This window comes from Theropithecus gelada, chromosome 1 (assembly GCF_003255815.1).
Source record: "Theropithecus gelada isolate Dixy chromosome 1, Tgel_1.0, whole genome shotgun sequence".
In the NCBI taxonomy this organism is placed as follows: domain Eukaryota; kingdom Metazoa; phylum Chordata; class Mammalia; order Primates; family Cercopithecidae; genus Theropithecus; species Theropithecus gelada.
In genome coordinates this window covers 153,297,813-153,319,377 of record NC_037668.1, presented here as the reverse complement: position 1 = coordinate 153,319,377, position 21,565 = coordinate 153,297,813, and the positions used below count along the sequence as shown (strand labels likewise).

General features: G+C 36.9%; 1 protein-coding gene across 1 annotated transcript in view; it reads left to right on the top strand.

The window, feature by feature from the left end:
- The window catches only part of PPP2R5A (protein phosphatase 2 regulatory subunit B'alpha), a 74,805-nt gene that overhangs the window by 37,313 nt on the left and 15,927 nt on the right, over positions 1–21,565 (top strand). The window contains exons 2-5 of the mRNA XM_025401447.1: positions 2,609–2,805; positions 7,003–7,104; positions 17,656–17,748; positions 21,295–21,425. Coding sequence (XP_025257232.1) covers positions 2,609–2,805; positions 7,003–7,104; positions 17,656–17,748; positions 21,295–21,425 — 523 coding nt within the window. The remainder of the gene's footprint in view (positions 1–2,608; positions 2,806–7,002; positions 7,105–17,655; positions 17,749–21,294; positions 21,426–21,565) is intronic.

The window sequence follows — 21,565 nt, the reverse complement described above, 5'->3', positions numbered from 1 at the left end:
TGGGAGGAGGCGGGGGTTGCAGTGAGCCGAGATCACACCACCACACTCTAGCCTGGGCAACACAGTGAGACTCCGTCTCAAAAAAAAAAAAAAAAAAAGTGACCCTGAATCAAAAACTACCAAATTGGTAGTGAAAAATGTCATATATGTCAATATTACGTGGACTCTGAATGCCAATCTTAGGATTATAGACTTTAGCCTTCATAAAGCAGAGAGTCATTATTGATTTTGGAACAGGAAGTGTTAAATATAAGTTCTTTGTAAGTGTGGAGCTATCTTATTTTACTGGCATAGCCACAAATGAACTGCAGCAAATTCAAGTCTTCATATTTTTACTTCAAAAATCATGTGACTTTTGCTGTTCTTTATAATATATCCACATTTGTTTTATTGTAAAATTATTTAATAATAATTGACCAATGAAAAGAATGTGCCTTATGTCTTGTGACTTTGTGTGAACATGCTTAGAATACCTGACCTACTACGGTTCAGCAGTACCTTATCTAAATCAGCTTTTTTAAGGACAGCAACTTGAATATAATTGAAAGGTAATTTTACCTTTTAGCTTCCTGCCCTGGAGTTAATTACAAAGCATAGGCATTCTTGATTAGGTTACCATCTTTACGAAGATTTTTGCCTGTATCTTTATATAAAGTATGTACTGGTTTTGAATGGAAGAATAGTTTTGTATATTATGAGCTAAATATCAGAGTTGAATTTTTAAATTTTACTCTCAAAAGTTCAATAATCTTAAGTGATTGAGCTAATTGAAGTCCTTGTTTATAGATATGGAAGTTCAGAATTGAAGTTTTATGGTTTTGAAGGTTAGATACAAAAGGATTTAACATTTGTTAGAATCAAATCGATACGATGTGTCCGTATTTTTGTAATAAGTAGAATATAAAACAATAAGCTTTTTTAAATCGAGACTTGAATCTCACTCTGTGGCCCAGGCTGGAGTGCAGTGGCACTATCTCGGCTCACTGCAACCCCCACCTCCCGCGTTCCAGTGATTGTCCTGCCTCTGCCTTCCCAGTAGTTGGGATTACAGGTGCCCCCCACCACATTCAGCTCATTTTTGTATTTTTAGTAGAGATGGGGTTTCACCATTTGCCCAGGCTGGTCTTGAACTCCTGACCTCAGGTCATCCGCCTGCCTCAGCCTTCCAACGTGCTGGGATTACAGGCATGAGCCACCACACCGGCCCATTTTTTGAGTACCTATTATATGCCAGGTATTGTATTAGATACTAGAAAGATAAAGAGAAGTAGAGAGATAGAAAGACAGAAATAATTAGATAAATAAAACTTGGTTTCTGCATTGACTGATTGAGACGTCGTCTCTGTTGCCCAGACTGGAATGCAGTGGTGCGATCTCGGCTTGCTGCAACCCCAGCCTCCCGGGTTCAAGTGATTCTCTTACCTCAGCCTCCGGAGTAGCTGGGATTATAGGCACGCGCCACCACGCCCTGATAATTTTTGTATTTTTAGTAAAGACAGTGTTTTGCCATATTAGCAAGGCTGGTCTCGAACTCCTGACTTCAAGTGATCTGTCTGCCTTGGCCTCCCAAAGTGCTGGGATTACATAGGTGTGAGCCACTGTGCCTGGCTGTTGGTTCCTGCTTTTAGTTGAGGGGTGCTGAATACGTAAAATATAATTGCTGTAAAGCACAGTAAATACTATAATAGGGATATGCACCTAAAACATATTTGGGTAAAAGTGGATAAACCAACCAATTTAACTTCAGTACCATAAGGAAAGCTTCTGAAACCTACTCCAGCCTGGGCGACAGAGCAAGACTTTGTTTCAAAAAAATAAAAATTAAAAAAAAAAAAAGAAGGGACTTATGCTGAAACTTTATAAGTAGGTAGTGTTCCTGGGGTGGGAATGTGGGAAGAAGGGCATTCCAGACAGAGGAAACATTATGTAACCTTCGGGGAACTGCATAGAGTATGGTTTAACGAAAATGAGAAGGCATGTTGGAAAGGTTAAGAGATGACTCTTGACAGTAGACAGCTGCACTTTGTATACAGCCCAGAGGAGTTTGAACTTTATTATTTAATTATTGGAGTATCATTGAAAAACATGGAACTTGAGCACACCGACTCTCATTTTGAAGTAGTTTGGAGGGTATGTCAGGAGTGGTAATGATTATGGGATAAGAGGAGCAATTAGAATATCATTGCTGTAGTCCAGATGAGGCATGGTGAGAGTCTGAAATGACAATGGGAGTGACAAGGATAGATTTCAAATATGTTAAAGACGTTGAATCAATAACATTTAATGATTAGTTGGGCATGGTGGCACATAATCTCCACTACTCTGGAGGCTGAGGCAGGAGGATCACATGAGCCCAGGAGTTTGAGTCTATCTTGGGCAATGTAGCAAGACCACATTTCTTTAAAACAATTTTTTTAATGATTGATTGTGAGTAATAGAGAGAAGGGTCCAGTATGAATCCCTGAATGATGGGGTTAGATGGGCACATTTCTCACTAGATTTTTGGAAGAAGTTTTACATATGTGAATAGCTTCTACAAAATTAATAAATATATAAAAGTAACTTCTGAGTAGGTTATTTCTAAGTTTTTCTTTATTTTTATTTATAGATGCCACTTCAAATGAACAACAAGATCTTTTCTGTCAGAAGTTGCAGCAGTGTTGTATACTGTTTGATTTCATGGACTCTGTTTCAGACTTGAAGAGCAAAGAAATTAAAAGAGCAACACTGAATGAACTGGTTGAGTATGTTTCAACTAATCGTGGTGTAATTGTTGAATCAGCGTATTCTGATATAGTAAAAATGGTAAGCCTCTAGACTTATGTTCCTCAGATGTATGTAAATTTAAGATCTGAGGTATAATAATGGATTAATGAGACTGATTTTAAATAAATGTACAATACATCCCCCAAATTTTAAAAAATAGTTCATTTGAAAGATTATCCCATCCATTCCAATGATACCATCATTGCATATACAAGTTTGGGAATTGAGAGAGTCACAGTGGCTGGTGGCTCCCATATTGGATAGTGCAGATCTAGAGCTTAAGAGAAGGATTTAGGCCTGGGATTATACAGATCGATAGGTAATTAACGTCATGGAGGTGAATGGTTACTGAGAACTTTTATTTATTTTTATTTATTTATTTATTTATTTATGTTTTGAGACAGAGTCTCACTCTGTAGCCCAGGCTGGAGTGCAGTGGTGCAATCTTGGCTCACTGCAACCTCTGCCTCCCGGGTTCAAGCAATTCTCTGCCTTAGCCTCCTGAGTAGCTGGGATTACAGGTGCCCACCACCACCATGCCTGGCCAATTTTTGTATTTTCAGTAGAGATGGGGTTTCACCATCTTGGCCAGGCTGGTCTTGAACTCCTGACATCGTGATCCACCCGCCTCGGCCTCCGAAAATGCTGGGATTTTAGGCGTGAGCCACTGTACCCAGCCATTACTGAGAACTTTTAAAGGGGAAAGGGAAGACCGATGAAAGACTAGGGATCTCCACATTTAAGTAGTGGGTAAGGGAGTCAGGTATAACACTTTAATTGAAAGTCAGGATCTTTAAGAAGATAAATAAATGGAATATCTGATGTGAAAAAAAACTACAGCCAACTTTATTGAAGTAAGATTGTTTAGGATTCTTGCTGTTTATTAGTAATTCAACCTTATTTTCTATCAAACAGTAGGATTTTGTTTAGTATTTGTGAGTTTTTTTTGTTTTTTTTTTTGTATTTTATTGTATACTAACAAAATACAAACATTTAGTCCAGTGCAGTGGCTCGCTTATGCTTGTAAACACAGCACTTTGGGAGGCTGAGGTGGGAGAAACACTTGACGCCAAGAGTTCAAGACCAGCCTGGGCAGCATAGCAAGGACCCATCTCTACAAAAAGTACTAAAAATAAAAATAAAAAAATTAGCCAGGCATGGTGGCATGAGCCTTTAGGTCCAGCTACTCAGGAGGCTGAGGTGAGAGGATCGCTTGAGCCCAGGAGTTCAAGACTGAAGTGAGCCATGATCACCACTGCATTTCAGCCTGGTTTGACAGAGCAACACCTTGTCTGAAAATAAATAAATAAATCCAGTTGGACTAATTAGATTGTCACTGAGTATATAATTTAAACTTATATCAGGGTATTGAAGCTAAAAGCAAATATAAATATAACCTACAGTTGCCTTCATTTCTTTCCCCTTGCCTAATATATGTTCTCAGGGAAGAACCAAATGTGTAGTAGGAAAGATAAGTTTGGCCCTAATATAGTAGTTGGGTTTTCTTTCATCACTCTGTAGTAGAAGACCTCTCAAAAGGAATTAGGAAATTTCGATTGTTACAGAGTTTTTTTTTTTTTTCTTTAAAGAGAATAAAAGCCTTCAATTTTTTTTTTTTTTTTTTTTTTTTTGAGACAGAGTTGGCTGGGCACAGTGGCTCATGCCTGTAACCCCAGCACTTTGGGAGGCCAAGGCAGGTGGATCACCTGAGGTCAGGAGTTTAAGAACAGTCTGGCCAACATGGTGAAACCCCGTCTCTGCTAAAAATACAAAAATTAGCCAGGTGTGGTGGTGGATACCTGTAATCCCAACTGCTTGGGAGGCTGAGGCCAGAAAATTGCTTGAAGAACCTGGGAGGCGGAGATTGCAGTGAGCCAAGATTGTGCCACTGCACTCCAGGCTGGGCAACAGAATGAGACCCTGTCTCAAAAAAAAGAAAAAAAAATAAGAGTCTGTCTCTTTTCCCAGGCTGGAGTGCAGTGGCGTAATCATAGCTCACCGCAGCCTTGGCCTCCTGGGCACAAGCTATCCTCCTGCCTAAGCCTCCTGAGTAGGTAGAACTACAAGCATGCACCACCATGCCCGATTAATTTTTTCATTTTCTTTTTTTTAAGAGGTGGAGCCTTGCTTATTGCCCAGGCTGGTCTCAAACTCCTGACCTCAAGCAGTCCTCCTGTCTCGGCCTCCCAGAGTGCTGGTTTTACATGCATGGGCCACCATGTCCAGCCTCAAAAAAATTTAAAGATTGGCTATAGAGAGAACATTAATCAAAATGAAATTGGCTTAAACTCCCACAGACAATAAAAGGAAGTGATAGTTTGAGAACATAAATATTAATTACTGGTGGACTTCTTCAAGGTTTTTTTTTGTTTTTTAATCATTTAAAAAGTTCAGGGAGAAAAAGCAGTATTTCCTACTGTTACTGATTTCAAATGGCTTATATTCAAGAATTTTTAGAGTCGGGAATTAATCTCTAAAATTGTTGACAGATATTGAAAGTCTCAAATATTTGAGTCAAATTTGCTATATACTAATAAATTATGGGATTTAATTTCTTTGCCCAAGTAAAAAGGTGTGTGTTTGTTGTTGCTTTCTTAAATTTATTTTGATTTCTGTATGCACATAGTAGGTATATATTGTTGGTTTCTTAAAAATTTATGAGTACTTAATTTAATATCTAAGTAATACTTGAGTCATCTTACCCATTTAGACTCTTGAAGCTCTTCTGAATATTTGTTATATACAGTTAATTTTATTAGTAGCTACAAGGTTAACTTTTTCTTTTACTACTGACAATAATAAGTGTAATCTCAAGGACAAATTCTATGCTCTTGTGAGATATATTTGTTTTCAAATTTTATCGATGGCTTGCTGCTACTCTTTGTGAAATTGATGTCCATCAAACTGTTTATTCGCTTTGCCCTCAAGTACTGGCTTTGAGTTCTGGCTGATGAAATTTTAGGTTATTCTTATTAAGTCTTATGGTTATAGTAATTGACTATTAGCAGTAATTTGTGTACCAAAGATGCAACTTCATAAGAATAGTTGGGAATTTGCTTGCAATTTCTTGTCTTATCCTCTACCTCTGGAATAGTTTATCTCAAAATGATCAGCCCCTTAGTAGTTGGGCCTTAAATATTTATTAAACTACTTGGTCTATCAGTCTGTTCATTATTCTTTAAAAAATTGTAGATTGAGATCACAGTCTATCCTTTGCTAGAGAAAAAGGATATATATTACCTTAGTACTAAGATAATGCAAAGCATGAAATTATAAATACTGTATTTCACTGGATCTAAAATGAAGAACATCCTGATTTCAAGGTGGTTAATATGTTTTTTAAAAGTCTCAAAGTAGATGAGATGAAATACAGTAAATTAAAACATCAAGAAGTATTATAAACACATTTATAATAATAGTGAAGGCATTCTACCCTCGCCCACCTCTCCCTTAGTGTGGTATGTATAAGAATGGAGATATTTTACCAAACTCTGAGTTATAAGGCAAGTATAGAATATGGCCAGGTTGGAATATGGGAGGAATTGTAGAAAGATGAAATGAATCAAATTAAAGATAAGTAGAATTAATAACTTTTTCCCTCGAATTCCCTTTACTCCCTTCCTCTATATTCTCCCTTTCCCTTCTGTCTTTTTTTTTTTTGGAGACAGGGTCTGGCTCTGTCACCCAGGTTGGAGTGCAGTGGTACGATCTTGGCTCACTGCAACCTCCACCTTCTGGGCTCCAGCAATTCTCCTGCCTCAGTCTCCCCAGTAGTTGGGACCACAAGTATGCACCATGACGCCTGGCTAATTTTTATGTTTTTGTAGAGATGGGGTTTCACCATGTTGCCCAGGCTGGTCTTGAACTCCTGACCTCAGACAATCTGCCCCCTCGGTCTCCCAAAGTGCTGAGATTACAGGTGTGAACCACTTCGCCTGGCCCCCTCTTTCTTTTTGAGTAAAATTCGGAAAGAACAATTTATGATTTAAAGAAGATTAATCCAGAGGCTATATCTAATCTTCAGGAGCTTAGGTCTGAGGAAGTCAAAGTTATTGGATAAGAGAAAAGAGAGAAACAAACACCTGCCTTCTTTGTATCTTGGAGAGGTTTATAGATTTTGAACTAAGCTTACAGCTATAACTTTTTTCTTAAAGTGATCTTTAAAATATTTCATTTTGAATTGTCGAATTCATTTACACATACAACAAAGAACATAAAATTATTTTTTCATTACAGATCAGTGCTAACATCTTCCGTACACTTCCTCCAAGTGATAATCCGGATTTTGATCCAGAAGAGGATGAACCCACGCTTGAGGCCTCTTGGCCTCACATACAGGTATGGAACATAATTACATATTGGCAGTTTTTATATTTATGCTATTCTGCAGAAATCATGGTTTTCTCATTTAGATTCTGAGTGTCTGTGTAAAATATTTAACTTTTATGGTTTTCTTAACATTATTTTCTTTCATGCAAATACTGTTTTTCAATGTTTTTTCATTGTAACAAAATACACTTAATATATATTTACCATTTAAACCATTTTAAAGTGTACAATTCAGTAGCACAAAGTACATTCGCCATGCTGTACAACCCATCACCACTCTTCAATTCTATAACTTTTCGATCACCCCAAATGGAATCCCCATTGGCATTTAGCACTCACACCCCATTCCCCTCTCTTTACAGCCCCTGATAACTACCAATCTGCTTTCTGTCTCTGGATTTGCCTATTCTGGTATCTGCATATAAATGAAATTATGAAATATGTGGGCTTTTGTTTCTGGGTTCTTTCAGTTAGCATAATGTTTTCAAGGATCATAAATGTCGTCTGTGTCAATACTTCATTCCTTTTTATGGATGAATTATTCCATTGTATGGATATACCACATTTGTTTATCCACTTACCAGTTGATGGACATTTAAATTATTTCCATCATTTGGCTATTGTGAATAGAGCTGTTATGAACAGTTCTATGTATAAGTTTTTGCTTGAACCAATAAATTTTGATACATTATGTTTTCCTTTCTTTTTCTTCTTTTTTTTTTTTGAGACGGCATTTGGTTCTGTCACCCAGGCTGGAGTGGAGTGAAGTGGCGTGATCTTAGCTCACTGCAACCTCTGCCTCCTGGGTGCAAGCCATCCTCCCACCTCAGCCTCCTAAGTAGCTGCAACTACAGATGTGTGCCACAACACCTACTAATTTTTGTATTTTTAGTAGAGATGGGATTTCACCATGTTGCCCAGGCTGGTCTCGAACACCTGAGCTCAAGCAGCCCACCCACTTGGTTCCCAAAGTGCTGGGATTACAGGTGTGCACCACTACACCTGGCTCAAAATATTTTCTAATTTCCTAAGTGATTTTTCTTTTGATCCATTAGTTATTTAGGAATGTGTTAATTTCTACCTATTTGTGACTTTCCCAGATTTCCTTGTTATTAATTTCTAATTTTATTCCAGTATGTTTAGAGAATATACTTTTTTTCTTAAAGTTTTTCTTTTTTACTGCCTCTATAATTGCAGAATGGAGAATATGTTTTGTATGATTTCAATCCTTTTAAACTTACTGAGACTTATACAGTGGCTTAATATACAGTCTGTCCTGGAGAATGTTTTATGTGTGCTTAAGAAGAATGTGTGTTCTGTTACCGTTAAGTACAGTGTTCTGTAGAAGTCTGTTAGGTCTGGTTGGTTTATGGTGCTGTTTAAGTTTTCTATTTCCTTGTTAATCTTCTGTCTGTTCTGTTATTTTAAAGGGGGACTGAAGTCTCTATTATTGAATTGTCTGTTTCTCTCTTCATTTCTGTAAGTTCTTGCTTCATGTATTTTAGGACCCTGTTGATAAGTGTATATAAGTTTATAATTGTTATATATTCTTTATAGATGGCCCTGAAAAGGTCCTTTGTCTCTAGTCACAATTTCTGTGTTAATTTTGTCTGATACTAGTGTAGCCACTCCAGCTGTCTTTTGGTTACTCTTGGTATGATATATCTTTTCCATCCTTTTATTTTTAATCTATTTGAATCTAAAGTGTGTCTCTTGTGAACAGCATGCAGTTGGATCATGTTTTGAAAATAATTTCTACAGTCTCTGCCTTTTTGATTAGAGTGTTTGACCATTTATATTTAATGTAATTACTGGTAAGGTAGGCTTTACAACTGCCATTTTGCCATTTGTTTTCTGTGACTTATGTCTTTTTTATTCCTCCACTTTTCCGCTACTTTTTTTGTGTTAAATAGGTGTTTTCTAGGGTGCCATTTTCATTCCTTTGTTTCTTTAACTATATTTAACTTTTTTTTTTTTACTTCCTTTCCTTTTCCTTTTCCTTTCCTTTCCTTCCTTCTCTCTCTCTCTGTTTCTCTCTCTCTCTCTCTCTCTTCCTCTCTCTCTTTCTTTCTCTCTTTCTTTCTCTCTCTCTCTCTCTCTATCCTGGGGATTACAGTTAGCATTCTGAGACAATCTAGTTTGGTTTAATACTAACCTAATTTCAATAGTATACAAAATTTTGGCACAGTATACATGTATTCACTCCCCACTTTTTTGTGATATTGTCATACAAATTATACCTCTACACATCATGTGCTCACCAACACAGTTTTGCAGTAATTGCTTTATGCAGTTGGCCTTGTAAAGGAGGAAAGTAAGAGTTATAAATAAAAATACATTTATACTGTCTTTTATATTTACTTGTGTATTTATCTTTACATGTGCTCTTTATTTCTCTTTGTGGATTTGAGACACTGTATGGCGTCCTTTTATTTCTTCAAAAGCCTGAAGGAATTTTTTTTTTTGAGATGGAGTCTCGCTTTGTTGCCCAGGCTGGAGTGCAGTGGTGTGATCTAGGCTCACTGCAAGCTCTACCTCCTGGGTTCACACCATTCTCCTGCCTTAGCCTCCTGAGTAGCTGGGACTACAAGTGCCTGTCACCACACCTGGCTAATTTTTTGTATTTTTTGTAGAGATGGGGTTTCACCATGTTAGCCAGGATGGTCTCTGTCTCCTGACCTCGTGATCTGCCCACCTCAGCTTCCCGCCTAAAGGAATTTCTTTAGTATTTCTTGTAGGGCAGGTTGGCTAATGACAAATTCTTTCGGTGTTTATCTAGGAATGTCTTAATTTCCTCTTCATTTTTGAAGGAGAGTTTTGCTGGATATAGAATTCTTGGCTAACAGTCTTTTTCTTTCAACATGTCATCCCATTTGTCTTCTTACATCCATGGTTTTCTGATGACAGGTTAGCCATTAATCTTACTGAGGATTTCATTATGTATGTGAAAAGTCATTTTTCTCTTGCTGCTATAAACGTTATCTCTTTAAGTTTTGTCAGTTTGATTATGATGTATCTAGGTGTGGATCTTCTTGACTTTATTCTACTTGTTGTTTATTGAGTTACAATTAGAATTCATTATGTAAACTAATGTTTCATAATCTTTGAGTTATTTTTGGTCATTATTCAAATATTTTTCCTGCCCTTTTTCTCTCATCTTCTGGGACTCCCATTTATGTGTATGTTGCTATAATTGCTGGTGTCCCACAGGTCTCTGGGGCTCTGTTCAATTTTCTTCATTTATATATGGATTCTAGGTATTAATGCCAATTAATTTGCTGATTTTTTAAAAAAATTTTGCAAGTACTTATATTTTGTAGTGACCTTTACATTTTCTGTTATTATAAAAAGATGAGAGAGGCTGGGCGTGGTGGCTCATGCCTGTAATCTCAGCACTTTAGGAGGCCGAGCTGGGCGGATCACCGTAGGTCAGGAGTTCGAGACCAGCCTAACATGGAGAAACCCGTCTCTACTAAAAATACAAAATTAGCCGGGCATGGTGGCACATGCCTGTAATCCCAGCTACTCAGGAGGCTGAGGCAGGAGAATCGCTTGAACCCAGGAGGCGGAGGTTGTGGTGAGCCGAGATAGCGCCATTGCACTCCAGCCTGGACAACAAGAAAGAAACTCCGTCTCAAAAAAAAAAAAAAAGATGAGAGAAAGAAAATTATATTTTATATCATTTGGGATACTTTATGCAGTATTCTGCCTCATTATTTATTAATTTATTCATTCTGTGTAGCACCTATACATCCAAATAAGATGGAGAGGAGTCCTAGGATTAGTGAAAACTGATAACAATTTTAAGATCTGTCAGCACATTAGAGCTTACAGAACTAGAAAATCCAAAGTGGTAAATTATTTTTTAATAGAACTGTACACAAGTTTATGTGAAATTTTGTTCCATAGTTGGTATAAAATTAATAATGCTGTATTTGATATGCAAAGGTTTTACAAATTCTCATTAGCTGATAAGTTGATAAGCTGATAATGAAAAATTCTCATTAGCTGGTTTTTTAATCAGATGTAGTTGAATGGTCTGAAAGAGACCCCTTGGTCTTTGAATTTTTAAAATTAAAGTGTTTTCATTAGGATATATTTATATGCTCATGGAAAGTAACAGTGGAAATTGAGCCAAGTAGACAATATGCTTTCCATTTTTAACTGGTATGATTTGAGGTTTTATTTAAATTCCCTGAAACCAGTGGTTCTTAACATTTTAGGAGGTGCTAAGTTGCTTTCAAAATATGATTTTTTATTTTTTATTTATGTATTTATTTTTGAGATGGAGTCTCACTGTGTTGCCCAGGTTGGCGTGCAGTGGCGTGATCTTGGCTCACTGCAACCACCACCTCCCAAGTTCAAATGATTCTCCTGCCTCAGCCTCTTGAGTAGCTGGGACTACAGGTGCTTGCCACCATGCCCAGCTAATTTTTGTATTTTTAGTAAAGATGTTGGCCAGGCATGTCTCAAACTCGGACCTCAAGTGATCCATCCACCTCAGCCTCCCAAAGTGCTGGGATTACAGACATGAGCCACTGTGTCCATCCCAAAATATGATTTTTGAGAAGTAGTTCTCTCTCAAGACAAATTCCCAGAGATACAAGAAATTCTCATTCATCTATGGTGCCTTGATTAAAAGGCTCTGCCCCAGATATATATGTTTATAGTTAAAAAATCCTTCCAAAAACCAAAATTTCTAGAAACCAAAATTTGGCATACAGTTTTTAAATTTGGCAATTAAATGGTCTAAGGACATCAGAAACTGGTAGATACTGAAGTGACCTGATTTATAGGATTTGTCAGTACATGTAGCTACATTATTAATCATCTTAAGTTTTTTTAGATGGAATATTAAAGCTACTCTGACAGATTATAGGGAATTGTAGCACTGAAGAAATTTGCTCAATGAAAGTTTCTTCTGCTGTTATAATGTGTGCTTAATTCACCTGGAATTCTTTTGTTTTGTACTAACAGTTTACATTTTACATTTAGCTTATGAGATCCTAGATACTAGAAATTAATTTGTTGTGGTGGAAAATAAACATTAGTTGTTAATGAGGGAGAGTAATTACAAGTAATCTCAAAACCTTTCAAGCCTTTGTTTTCCCCACCCTTTTCATGAATTTTCTAAACATGTGCTAATAAAAGTTTATCTCTTTTTACTTATTCTTATACTGTAATGGAAATACTAATGAGCAATGAAATAATGGAATAAAAAGAGATAAAGGAACACAAGGAAGGTCATTTCAGTATTAGGGGATAGGTTATATCTTCTAATTTATTAAGTGTAGTATCATATGGTAATTATTAACGTACAACAGTTTTAAATTATTTTCTCATTTCTTTCCTAAGTATTATTGCTTTCTATTGAGGACTAACAATATATTAATTTTCTGCACTTTTAGATAATTAGGACACTTGGCTGCTGTACTAGCCTGGAATACAGGCAGATTGTGTATTTTCACTTTCTTTTATTAATTACTTTAGTGGCACAGATAATTAAGATTTAATTGTGTAGGATAGTGCCTAGAACATAGATCTTTTTAGGAATAACTTGTGTTTTAGGGATTAGAGAGCTTTTCTGTTTGGGCAATATAATTAGAAATTTAAACTGGCAACATACATGTTTTACAGTGTACACCTTTACATTCAAATAACTCTTGGCCATATACTATATTTTAAATATTTTCACGGGCTAAGAATCCAAAATGGTAGGAATCATAGCCTAATGCACTAACTTTATAGGCACAAAAATAAAAAGGAATATCTTTTATATAAGGTTAAGAAATACTTTTATTGCTTTGGCCTTTTTAATTGTGAATAGTTATTATCTTTTTAGTTCTTATGAATGAAAGAGCAGAGGAAAAAAACCTAGGCTGACTGTATTTAAACTATTCAAGGTTTATGCAGAATCTATTGTTTTCACAAGGATTACAGAGAAAAACAGATTCTTAAAAAACTAAGATTTTGTTAATGTTTACCTTATCCCAGGCAATGTTCTTTTTGGGTGCTTAATATGTAATATATAGTTGAGTATGCATTAATTTTTATATGAATTCTTTTATATATTAAATCAGTTAAAAACCTTATTTACATTAGTTTCCTCTTAATAGAGGTTGGAAAACATTGGTCACCTGTATTACTTGAAAGCAGCCTCTTAGGTACTTGTAGATCATTAAAGTTTGCTTCTCAGTCTTTGCCTCTCTGAACCAAACATTTCTATTCCTTTCGCTTTCTGTATAGGTCTTATTTTTCAGATACTTTAATCATCCATGCTGTTTTCTGTTGGAACTTCTCCCAAGTCTTTTTAATGGTGAAAACCAGAATTTTATGTTTTATTTTAACTCCTTTAGGAAAGACATGGTCAGAACTGAGTAGGAGGGTAAGATTACACTCCTCAATTCCCTATACTTTTTAGTTATCTTTCATTTTTTAGGGTATTTTTGGTGTACAGAAGTAGAAGGACTAGCCATACATTGAACATAGGTGAAGTTTGTCCTTTTTATTAGTGAACTGAATTCATTGGTGAAATGTGTGTTTTTCTTTGCAACATTGTTTCTTAGATTCTTGGAGCAAGTTATTTGTATAGAAGACCATAGAAGGCTGGGCGCAGTGGCTCACACCTGTAATCCCAGCACTTTGGGAGGCTGAGGCAGGTGGATCATGAGGTCAGGAGTTCAAGACCAGCTTGAACAACATGGTGAAACCCCGTCTCTACTAAAAATACAAAAATTAGCCAGGCGTGGTGGTGCACGCTTCTAATCCCAGCTACTCAGGAGGCTGAGGCAGGAGAATGGCTTGAACCCAGGAGGTGGAGGTTGCAGTGAGCCAACATTGCGCCATTGCACTCCAGCCTGGGTGACAGAGCAAGACTGTCTCCAAAAAAAAAAAAAAAGAAAGAAAGAAAAAAGAAAATAAGACCATAGAAAAACTTCAGTGACTACATAGAAACACAACCTCTTAACAAATGTGATTTCCATTCATTCAGTAAGCATCTGTTGTGCGTCAAGCATTTTTGTAAACATTGAGGGTAAAGTACTGAACTAAGCAAAATCCCTTACATCCTAGCAGAGAAGAACAAAATAATAATAAAATAATTGGCATACATTCTATGTTAGGGTGTGATACATTTTTAAAAATGTAGGATGGGGTATATAGAGAGTGACACTGGGACAGGATAAATTTTATAAATTTTATAGAAGCATAATCTCGATTATTCCATTTTGAAGATTTCCAGCTCTGTAGATCACTAGTGTTTCTTCTACCTCTATTTGGGATAACTATTCAATAATTTTTTTTTTTTCTTTTTTTTTTGAGATAGAGTTTTGCTCTTGTTGCCCAGGCTAGAGTGCAATGGAGTGATCTCGGCTCACTGCAACCTCTGCCTCTCAGGTTCAAGCGATTCTCCTGCCTCAGCCTCCCAAGTAGCTGGGATTACAGGCATGCGCCACCATGTCTGGCTAATTTTGTATTTTTAGTAGAGATGGGGTTTCTCCATGTTGGTCAGGCTGGTCTCGGACTCCTGACCTCAGGTGATCCACCCGCCTCGGGCTCCCAAAGTGCTGGGATTACAGGTGTGAGCCACTGCACCCGGCCCTCAATATGTATTTAAGTAACTTTTTGTCATCATCTCTTTAGTGGTGCTAAGTTGGCAGCATAACAGCATTTTGCTGCTAATTTTGACTGATCACCTAATGTTCACTGTGTCAGGTAAATAATGTAGATGAAAACTATGAAAGAAATTATATGTGGTATTCGTGAATGGCACAGGTTTCAATTTATATATACGGTTTAGAGAATTCTGTTTGATTTGTAGCTTGATGTCATAAAAGTCTCCCATAGGACAGGCTATTACTCTGAAAACTATTAAGCCTTAGGCCCTATATTTCTGATGAAGATCTTAAGAAGGGAGAGTAGATAGGCTAATACATGCTACATTTGGCTCATGTGTAACCTGATCCCACCTTATGATGGAATCTCCAGGGATTTGCATAAAGATTTGGAGTCTATAATTCCATACCATCAACCTATACTCTGCACTCTCTTGATCTCAAGACATGCTGCTTAAAAAGACAAAAAAAAAAAAAAAAAAAAAGCCAGGCATGGTGGCTTACACCTGATTTCCCAGCACGTTAGGATGCTGAGGCGGGTGGATAGCTTGAGCCCGGGAGTTCGAGACCAGCCTGGGCAACATGGTGAAACTCTGTCTCTAAAAATAAATAAATATATATATTTTTAAATCAAGACATGCTGCTACCTTTCTATAAAATAAAAGCCATCCTCTTCCTGAGGATCCAGAATCGAAACAAATACAGGGCTCAAGTTGCATATCCTCCTTAAAGCTTTTCTTACCTTTTCCACAGTGATACAGCCCTTTTCTAAATAGCTCCTGCACTTATAGTCTGTGCCACGAAATATAATTATTGTGTAGTGAATGGGCTTTTTAAGCCATACTATCCCTAATGTCTGTTCATACTATACGTAGCCCAGTACTGGACATGAAAATAGGCATTGAGTGAGTAAGTTGTGCCATTAATGAAACTGCATAGCAGTCCATGAGACTGTGCCGACTTTTCAGAGCACTCCGTGATCAGTTTTGTGTATCTTTTTGCATGTGTATACCCCAAAGCAAAATTATCTGTTATCTTTATTGTTGTTTGATTAGAAGATTGTCTATGAATAAAAACTTAAATTGCTATCAAGTTTTATTTCTTGTTATATCCTTAATTTATAATAAACACAAAATATTAGGTAACATTAGACCAGATAAGCATCACTCCTTTTCCACAGTTGGGCAGAGATACATCAGGCAAAACTGTATTTGCTCAGATCCCCAAACCATTGTTAGCCATAGAATGTTACTGAACTCACTGTAATAAAAATGTGTTGTTACTTGGTGAATGATAAGGCCTAGATCTGGTAGTGCTTTTGTTTGCTATAACGTCTATTAATTTAGCGTAGCAATCTTTCTTTTCCCTTTTCTTCCTTCTGCATCTAATCTAACTGGCTACCTAAATGTTTATTGAATGACTGTTTTTGCTTTGGGATAGAATCCTCCTTTTTTATTTTTAGGGTGTTAAATTGATATAGTATTGTTTAATAGCTAATAAGATACATTTTGGTCTAAGTTTCTGCCTTTTTATAGCTATTAGGTTACAATAAAAAAAACTTTAGTCATATTTGCCTTTCTCCTTGAAAGCAGGTGTGATAGTGACAAGCTCAACCAAGTATTTAATTCTGATTTGTGGTAGCAAATGCACATTTCCTATTACTTGTAGGTTGCTTGGCACTTTTATAGAAGGCCTGCTGTGACTTCTAGTTTATTTGCTGTGGTTGGTACACAGACATTTCTTCCCTAGCCCTGTACTTATGTAATTTGGTTCATTATTTCTCAAGTGTGGATAGGATACGCTGGTTTTGATTTAATTAGTTTTCCTACTGTGGTTTTATAGAAAGACCAGAAGTTTTTCTTTTCCTTTCTTTTTAAAAATTAATAATACAGTGCCTGTCTTTTTTTTTTTTTTGAGACGGAGTCTCACTTTGTCGCCCAGGCTGGAGTGCAGTGGCGCGATCTCGGCTCACTGCAAGCTCCGCCTCCCGGGTTCACGCCATTCTCCTGCCTCAGCCTCCAAGTAGCTGGGACTACAGGCGCGCACCACCACGCCTGGCTAATTTTTTGTATTTTTAGTGGAGACGGGGTTTCACTGTGTTAGCCAGGATGGTCTTGATCTCTGGACCTCGTGATCTGCCCACCTCGGCCTCCCAAAGTGCTGGGATTACAGGCGTGAGCCACCGCGCCTGGCTACGCTGCCTGTCTTATCTGGGGGTTGTTGACTCTGCATTTAAGAGACTCTGTAGTGATTAAATTGAGATAGGTAGTAGTCCACTGGGAAGGAGCCTGTTACTAGTGAGTATGGATTACAAAATAGGAATATATTTCATTAAGAAATATTTAATTTTATAGGCATTGTCCTTCTTTTCTAGCTCCTGTAATTTAATGTTTTGCATCAAGTTATGTAAAGCAATAAATAAATCTCAAAGTTTATCATGTTAGGAAACCAAATTGTGAATATATAGTTTCTGGGTTTATTTATTTATTTATTTATTTATTTTTGAGACAGAGTCTCACTTTGTTGCCCAGGCTGGAGTGCAGTGACACAGCACAATCGCGGCTCACTGCAGCCTTGACCTCCAGACTCCAGGGATCTTCCTACCTCAGCCTCCCAGTAGCTGGGACAATAGACACACGCCACCATGCCTGGCTAATTTTTTGATTATTTGTATAGACAGAGGTCTCACCATGTTGTCCAGGGTGGTCTCAGACTCCTGGGCTCAAGTGATTCTCCCACCTCCGCTTCCTAAAGTATGTTAGGAGTACAGGCATGAATTTTTTTAAAAAAATTTTTTTATCAACTCATTACATTTTCAGATCTCATTATGAGATCTGAAATCTCCCTACTAAGTTGGTAAGAACAGGTGTGTTTTTAATATGAAGTGATAATTTAGGGTAATATTTTATAGCCATCATCTTAGCTTTTATTTGACTTTCTCTCATAGTTGGTATATGAATTCTTCTTGAGATTTTTGGAGAGCCCTGATTTCCAGCCTAGCATTGCAAAGCGATACATTGATCAGAAATTCGTACAACAGGTAAGGAACTCTTTTGTCTTAGATTCTCTTATATTCATCTTAGCAATGATTTATTAACTTATGATTAAAATAGAGTAGTCTTTCAAAACTTTAATGGTTTATTTTAATTTGACAGCACTTAATATTACTGCCAAACAATTAGAATAAAAGTGAAGTGGCTCTGAGAATATGAGTATTTTTATCAAGGGTAAGCGTCTAATGAAGTCAATCAGATTATCCTATTTAATCCTAAAGTATCATAGTTATTTTATAAATACCAGAAAAACAAGCCTTTCTGCAGTATCTATGAAAATTTGGTATGACCATTCAATCCAAGGGAAATCTTTTGTTTTACATTTGTAAGTCTTTGAACTTGACATATATTTTAAGCGTTGGGACTTTGAAATGACAGGGGAAAAAAGGAATAGAATCATTGTGAGGAATTTGGGCTTTAGGCTCCTTTCCTGTCATTAAGTATCAATTACCTTTCCCTTTTTCTTTCCTTTTTGCACCTAAGCATCCCACCACCCAATTTCTAAACCACAGATAAAATGGAATCATAAGAATATAAGGAGGTAAAGTTAATTGTGATGCCTTTTTTCTTTATATAAACTGGTTATTAGCTGTTATTTTTAGAACCTACATATTCACAATTTCTAAGAATATATTTTTATTTTCAAAACCTTTTCAAAAATTTAAAGGCCTCTTTTTTTTTTTTTTTTTTTTTTTGAGAGGGAGTCTTGCTCTGTTGCCCAGACTGGAGCGCAGTGGTGCAACCTCAGCTCACTTCATCCTCCACCTCCCAGGTTCAAGCAGTTCTCCTGCCTTAGCCTCCCAAGTAGCTGGAACTACAGGCACGCACCACGGGTATGCCCTGCTGATTTTTTTTTTTTTTTCTATTTCTAGTGGAGATGGGGTTTCACCATGTTGGCCAGGCTGGTCTTGAACTCCTGGCCTCAAGGGATCCTCCCGCCTCAGCCTCCTAAAGTGCTGGGATTACAGGTGTGAGGCACTGCACTGGCCTAAAGGCCCCTTTTTAACTATATGGAATTGGCCGGCCCCAAAGAAAATTGTGAAGTAGACTAAGCCTTTCTAGGCCTGAGTATGCAGGCCTCTTTAGGAATTTGATGCTGAGGCCAGGATTAAAATCATTGCAAGGACCTTTCCTATCCTTCAGACTACTTTGTATGTGCCCTATGATAAAGATTCTACGAATGTGAGTTTGGTATGTTTAGAGCTCATTTTTGGTCATTCGTAACTACCCTTGACCTCATATAAAGTATTCTGAGCAGTTGCTGTGAAAGATTGATAAATGAAGAACATTGTCAGCCTAAAATATTTCCTTGAACCATTGAAGTAGCTATTCATAAACTATAAAGAAATATTAGGTGTGTATTAACAGTAACATATACATTTTAATCATGACTAAAATTAGATTAAATGGAGTTATGTTATTTTGGTAATTGTAAATGAATGCCTGTTTATTTCCTTGTGCAGCTCTTGTGTGGGATACAGTAGGGAGGTCTAGTAATGCCATATGAAATTGTATTTAATACAATAACAGGTTGAGGGGAACAGTTGCCTTAGTGCTTTGTTAGTCTAGAGCTTGAGGTGTTTGGGCTGCTGTATTATTTTTTGTGTGTGTGGTGTGAGGGCAGCAAGAATAAAACTGGTGGAGCAGGATCTATTTCTACCTTCTACTTTAAATGTTTGAATTATCTGAGAAGCTAGGGCCCAGTAATTGCTTTTAGCAGTTTATATGGCTGTTTCTCTCTTGTTGCCCAGGCTGGAGTGCAGTGGCTGGATCTTGGCTCACTGCAACCTCTGCCTCCCAGGTTCAAGCGATTCTCCTGACTGAGCCTCCCAAGTAGCTGGGACTGCAGGTGTGCCGACATGCCTGGCTAATTTTTGTTTGTACTTTTAGTAGAGACAGGGTTTCACTATGTTGGTCAGGCCGGTATCAAATACCTGACCTCAAGTGATCTGCCCGCCTTGGCCTCTCAAAGTGCTGGGATTACAGTTGAGAGCCACTTTGCCTGGCTGCCATTTTTAATTAGAATAATTTGATCTGAACTTATTAGGTATAGTAACAAAAATTCTCATATTCCATAGATATTTTTTGCTGGAGTCTCATGAGGGCCTCAACAGCCTAGCAAACAAAGAATGGAAACTATAAGTATGTCAGTTGTTTTGGGAGATATAAATATGACTTAAGTCATCCACTGTGGTTTCAGATGCATGTGTTAGCAATTATATATAATTCAAAACAAAATGGAATAAGAACTTCTGATGAGGTTTAGAGCTTGCTATCTTTATTGTAATTATAAACACGAAAGTTCAGAACATAAAATTCCTTGACAGCTTTACAGATACTTGTACTCTAAAGAGAGTATTTTATATTTTTCTAAGAAAATCCAATGTTTAAAATATAATATTGGTTTTTTTGACAGAGGAAATTAAGTTTCTTTACCATTGTAAATGGAAATTTGAGATTTTGACTTTAACTTTTTCTAAAGTCTCTTCTCTCAGGTTTTGCTGAAAAGTTGTGCAGAATATAGGAGTGCACTGATTGGGCCAGTTGAGGTATAGGAGAGTGCTGATTGTGGAACTGGTTTAAAATTTTTTAGCTATTTGCTAAGCTGAAAAAGCTATAGACTGGTCATAGTGGCTCACGCCTATAATCCTGGCACTTTGGGACGCTGAGGAGGGCGGATTGCTTGAACTTAGGAGTTTGAGACCAGCCTGGGCAACATGGTGAAACCCCATCTCTACCAAAATATATAAATTAGCTGGGCGTGGTGGCATGCGTCTGTAGTCCCAGCTAGTTGGGAGACTGAGGCAGGAGGATCTCTTGACCCCAGGAGGTCGAGGCTGCAGTGAGTTGTGATTGCATCACTACCCTCCAGTCTGGGCTACAGAGCAAAACTCTGTCTTTAAAAAAAAGAAAATTGGCCTCATCTTTTATTCTAGTGTTATTTTATATCTGATTTCTATTCTATTAGTATGTATCTGCCAATATTTTATCCTAATAACTGAACGTTAATTTTTCAACTGTTGGCATGGTAACTATCTTGAATTTATTGTAAATTCACAAAAAGTAGTCTTAGTATGTGTACATCTTTCTATTAAACTAGAAATATACATTTACACATGGATTTTTTTAAACTATTTGATGACTTGCAATCTAAAAACTTAAAAGATTTTCCATGTAGTTTTGACTTTCAAAAAGCATTAAAAATCCCAAATTTTAACACTCCAAAATTGTGAGCCTGTTTAGTATTCAAGAGTAGGATGGAATTTTAAAATCAGTGGGAAGGTAAAGAAAAATCCACTTTTTGAAATATTTATATTTATTGTAAATGTCATATTTTGAAGTGAAATAAGTGAGAAGAAATATTCCCTAAGCTTTTCCTCAACTTCATTACTTAGCAAGAATAAAGTCAGTGTGGTAAGGCAGAACTCTAAAAAATTTTTAAAAGATGTCATGGATAATCTTTCAAATCAAAATTAGAATAAAGCTTTAGCTCAATTATTTTTTAAAAGTAATTTCTCAGATTTTTTTTAAAGCTCCTGGAGCTCTTTGATAGTGAAGATCCCAGAGAACGTGACTTCCTGAAGACTGTTCTGCACCGAATTTATGGGAAATTTCTTGGATTAAGAGCATTCATCAGAAAACAAATTAACAACATTTTCCTCAGGTAAATTAATCATTTATTGTATATTGCACTTCTTCCTCCTACATATCTTCTTATATTCAAGTTGTCTTTGTTTTTTGAGACAGGGTCTTACTCTGTCATCCAGGCTGGAGTGCAGTGGTGAGAACATAGCTCATTGTAGC